The 5042-nt window shown below is 48.0% G+C and overlaps 1 protein-coding gene across 1 annotated transcript; it reads right to left on the bottom strand.

Moving 5' to 3' along the window:
- Positions 1–3656: 3656 nt before the first annotated feature.
- LOC120111492 lies at positions 3657–5042 on the bottom strand. The gene has a single exon (XM_039128549.1). The coding sequence runs from the start codon at positions 5040–5042 to the stop codon at positions 3657–3659; it is 1386 nt and encodes a 461-aa protein (XP_038984477.1).

Here is a 5042-nt window from a genome sequence, read left to right as displayed (position 1 = left end):
TGGATGAGCCGACTCCGAAATTGCCAAGTCAGCTCCAGAAGTTGGCGAGTCGACTCCGGGTTAAGACGAGTCGACTCCCAGTCGAGGATGCACCATAATTCAAATTTGGAACAGTGGCCGAGTCGTCTCCAGTAAAGCACGAGTCGACTCCTGCAACAGGCGAGTCGACTCCTGATCGCGCGAGTCGACTCCGATCCCAACGGTAATATTGTCAGGAAGTGCAGACTGTGTCCAACGGCTCTATTTTTGTCTCTAACGGCTAGATTCTTGTTTCCACGCCATCTAAAGCTATAAAAACAAGAGGAGAGCTAGGGGAGAAGGCATGGAAGTGGGAGAGATCATTTAGGAAAGAGATTCCAAAGAGATTACAAGGGAAATCTCCCATAAGCACAAAAGGGCCATTCAAAGTGAAATAGAGAGAAGAAGAGCATCCAAGAGAATCCCAAAGCTTCCTCTCCATCCGTGTGCTGCCTCAGTGATCCTCTACCTCGTGCCAAATCAGAAGAGGGTCAAGTAAAGAAGAAGCCGAGCTCCTCCATCTTCAAAACTCGTTTGAGGGCTTCTCTTTACTCTATTTGTTTATATTGTCATATCTGCTTGTTTAAGAAGCTTTGATTTGTTTTTATTCTTTGTTTTAATATCTTGTAACTTGATTCAATCAAGGGATTGAATCAAGGGGTTAAAGGTTTATTGGTGAGCCAAAGGAAAAACCAACGGTGTATGGTTTGTTGGTGAGCCAAAGGGAAAACCAACGGGATTAAGGTTTGTTGGTGAGCCAAAGGGAAAACCAACGGGGTTTAGGTTTGTTGGTGAGCCGAGGGTAAAACCAACGTGTAAGGGTTTGATTGTGAGCCCGGGAAAACAATCGGGGTTGGTTCTAGTCGGTGAGCCTGGGAAAACCGACCGAGTTCGTTGTGCGCTCGTAAAAACAACAAGTTGGGTTGTGAGCTTGTAAAACAACCGGCTGTAATCGGTAGGATTATAGTGAAATTCCCAAGAGGTCTTGGGGAGTGGATGTAGGTGCTGGGGTGCACCGAACCACTATATGTCCTGTGTGTTTGTAATGCCTCTAGTTATTGTTTAACTAACACACTTACTTACTTAGATAAATTGCTTGCTTAATTCTTATCCGCACATCCTTTAGTTGCAAGCATATTTAATCAAGTCGAAGTCTATACATCAAACCCTTGCTAAGTTTAACTTTCACTGTGCATCTATACAACTTAGCATAGTTAATCAAAAAGTTTTAGAAGTAGCATAAAAGTTTTGAAAGACCCAATTCACCCCCCCTCTTGGCTTGTATCTACTGGGCAACATATCCCAATTTCCATCTAGGTCCATAGTGCATGCCCTCAACATGTCTTCCAGAGTTTGGATTGTCCGCTCTGACTGGCCGTCAGTCTGGGGGTGGTATGCTGTACTGAGCCTCAGTTCGGTACCCATAGCCTTCTGAAAGCTTTTCTAGAATCTGGATACAAATCGGGGGTCGCGATCAGAAATGATGCTCACTGGTACTCCGTGCAGGCGTACAATCTCGTCGATGTATAGTTGGGCCAGCTTGTCCAAAGGGGTTCCAATTCTGAAAGGTAGAAAATGAGCCGATTTTGTGAGGCGATCAACAATCACCCACACTGCATCATTCTTTCTTACCGTTTTGGGGAGTCCTGTAACAAAATCCATCGTGATGTGTTCCCACTTCCATTCTGGGATTTTTATTGGTTCCAGTAACCCTGCCGGCCTCTGGTGCTCTGCTTTTACTAGCTGACAGGTCAAACATCGGGCCACAAACTCAGCTATCTCTCTCTTCATCCCCTTCCACCAGTAATGTTCCCGAAGGTCTCGGTACATTTTAGTATTGCTCGGGTGAATAAAGAAACGGGATTGGTGGACCTCTTCCATGATTTCCCTCTTTAGGTCAACATCTACCGGAACACACAATCGGTGGCCAAACCTCAAGGTGCCATATGGGTGGATTTGAAGCTCGGGTCATAACCCCTTCTCCACTTCATTCTTGAGCTGACAGGTGTGCTCATCAGACTGCTGGGCAACTTTTATTCTGTCGATCAATGTTGGTTGTATACTCAAAGTGGCCAGCAGACTTCTTGCAGTTCGGTTAACCACCTCAACCCGCAGTTTATCGAGATCCTTCTGAATCTGTGGTTGAGTGGTGAGTAATGCGGCGAGGCCCACTACTGACTTCCTGCTTAGGGCATCAGCCACCACGTTGGCCTTCCCTGGGTGGTACTTAATACTCGGGTCATAATCCTTCAGGAGTTCCAACCACCTTCTTTGCCTCATATTCAATTCCTTCTGGGTGAATATATACTTTAGGCTCTTGTGGTCGGTGTACACCTCACAGTGTTCGCCATACAAATAATGTTTCCAAAGTTTCAAGGCGAACACCACTACGGCCATCTCCAGGTCATGTGTCGGGTAATTCTGTTCATAGGGTTTCAGCTGTCTCGAGGCATAGGCCACCACACCTTTCCATCTTGCATCAGCACACAGCCTAGCCCGTTCTTGGAAGCATCACTGTAGATGGTAAATTCTCCAGTTAAGGACGACAATGTTAAAATTGGTGCAAAAACTAACCTTTGTTTAAGCTCCTGAAAGCTTCTCTCACACTTGCCGTCCCAGATAAACTTGGCCCGTTTCTTAGTCAAATGGGTCAAGGGAGTAGCTATTTTGGAGAATCCTTCTACAAATCGCCGGTAATACCCGGCTAATCCCAAGAAGCTTCTAATTTCATTGGCATTGGTAGGACGAGGCCAATCCACCACCGCTTCTATCTTCTTGGGGTCCACTGACACTCCTTCCTTGGAGACCACATGGCCGAGAAACGCCACACTGTCTAGCCAGAACTCACATTTGTTCAGCTTGGCGTACAGCCTTTTCTCTCGAAGGGTTTGTAGCACCACTCTCAAATGGTCTTCATGCTCCTTCCTGCTCCTTGAATAGATTAGAATGTCGTCGATAAAAACTATTACAAACTGATCCAAATATTGCCTAAAGACTCTATTCATCAAGTCCATAAATGCAGCCGGAGCATTGGTCAGTCCAAAAGGCATAACCAGAAATTCATAGTGCCCATACCTGGTTCGAAATGCAGTTTTTGGCACATCATCAGCTTTAATCTTCAACTGATGGTAACCTGACCGCAAATCTATCCTGGAGAAGACTTGGGCGCCCTGCAGCTGATCAAACAGGTCATCGATCCGGGGTAGGGGATATTTGTTCTTTATGGTTATCTTGTTCAATATTCGGTAATCGATGCATAGCCGCATACTCCCGTCTTTCTTTTTCACAAACAGGACAGGAGCTCCCCATGGCGACGCACTGGGCTGGATGAACTTTTTGTCCTGGAGTTCTTGTAGTTGTATCTTCAATTCCCTTAACTCAGCAGGGGCCATCCGATAAGGAGCCTTGGAGACTGGCCCCTCTCCTGGTGCGAGGTCGATAGCGAATTCGATCTCTCGGTCTGGGGGTAATCTCGGTAATTCCTCCGGAAAGACATCCGGATATTCTCTGACTACTGGAATGTCTTCCAGTCTGATCTCTTTTTGAGTATCCGTTACACAGGCCAGATAGGCCATACACCCTTTTTTCAGAGCCTTTCCAGCTTTCAAAGCGGAAATGAAGTGCAGTGTAGGAGCACCCTAAAGGGGTATATCGCCCTGAAAGAAAAATTCTTGCTCCCCAGGTATCCGAAATACCACCTTTTTATGATAACAGTCAATATGAGCGTGGTACTGAGACATCCAATCCATGCCCAAAATAATATCGAAATCTTGCATGTCAAGCTGCAGAAGATTTGTCTCTAACTCTCTTTCCCCTATCTTAGTTATGCAGTCTCTATATTTAGTATCAACAATTTCGGTTTTCTGAAGGGGTGTAGCAACATGCCATGGTTCCACTAATTTCTCAGGTATACTATGTAATTGTCTGGAAAAGCTAACTGACGCGAAAGAATGCGTAGAACCAGAATCAAATAGAGTGAGGGCAGGGGCTGAGTTGACCAAAAGTGTACCTGTCACCACCTGATCGCTAGCACTGGCATCCTGTCGAGTCAGTGCGAAAAGCCGAGGGTTACCCCTCGATCTCTGGTCCTCCGGTGCAGTATGTCTGGGCTCGTCCTTCTTCCGACTCAGGCAGTCGCAGGCGATGTGTCCTGTTTGCCCGCAAGAAAAACAACCCCCGGTCTTCTTCAAGCAGGTACCATTGTGGTTTTTGCCACAGGTAGGGCAGCCTCTGCTCTGTCTCTTCTTGGGCACAGACCCCTTGCTGCCTCCGGACCCACTACTCTGTGCTCCCGACGATCGGGTCCTCTTCAAGTCCTCCCTCTCTCTCCCGGACCGCATCAGGTCAGCCTCAACCTTCAAGGCTCGGTCCAGTACATCCCGGTAGCTCGAGAACAGATGGGAGGATATTCGAGACCGAATCCCGTACCTCAATCCCTGCTCGAACCTGTTTACCTTACTTCTCTCCTCCTCCATGAACTGGGGGCAAAATCGTCCCAGCTCGTTGAATTTATTGGCGTACTCCAGAACAGACATCTGGTCGGTCTGGGTCAGCGCCAAGAATTCATTCTGCTTTGCCTGGTGGACTGAGTCCGGAAAATATTGGTTGTAAAACAGCCTCTTGAAGTCCCTCCAGGTGAGTCCGTCGACGGCATAAGCCGTCTCCATGGCCGTCCACCAGTACTCGGCGTTCCCTGTCAGCATAGAGATCGCCAGTCGGACCGTCACCTCATCGGAAAAGTGGAGGGCTTGGAACATCTTCTCCATCTCCCGGATCCATGCTTCTGCCGCCATGGGGTCAGGCCCACCCTCAAAGGTTGGGGGGTTCAGTCGGCGGAACCTCTCGTAGCAGGAGTCTGCCGATGGCATAGCGGCCAGCTGCATCATCTGTTGCTGTTGCAGCACTTGTGCCATGAGCTGATATACTCCGGCTAGGCCTGCCTGACCTGCTGCAGACCGTGGAGTATCTGGGGGAACTGACTGCTCGCTGGGCTCCGGGGAGGGTGGTCTCCTGTCGTCATCCAT

The sequence above is a fragment of the Phoenix dactylifera genome, chromosome 8 (genome assembly GCF_009389715.1).
Source record: "Phoenix dactylifera cultivar Barhee BC4 chromosome 8, palm_55x_up_171113_PBpolish2nd_filt_p, whole genome shotgun sequence".
Classification (NCBI taxonomy): Eukaryota; Viridiplantae; Streptophyta; class Magnoliopsida; order Arecales; family Arecaceae; genus Phoenix; species Phoenix dactylifera.
The sequence above is the reverse complement of the archived record's forward strand: the minus strand, read 5'-3'. Positions and strand labels throughout refer to the sequence as shown.

Bases quoted from the DNA above. Each gene is read 5' to 3' on its own strand.
- LOC120111492 (XM_039128549.1), bottom strand. From the start codon at position 5,042: ATGGATGACGACAGGAGACCACCCTCCCCGGAGCCCAGCGAGCAGTCA.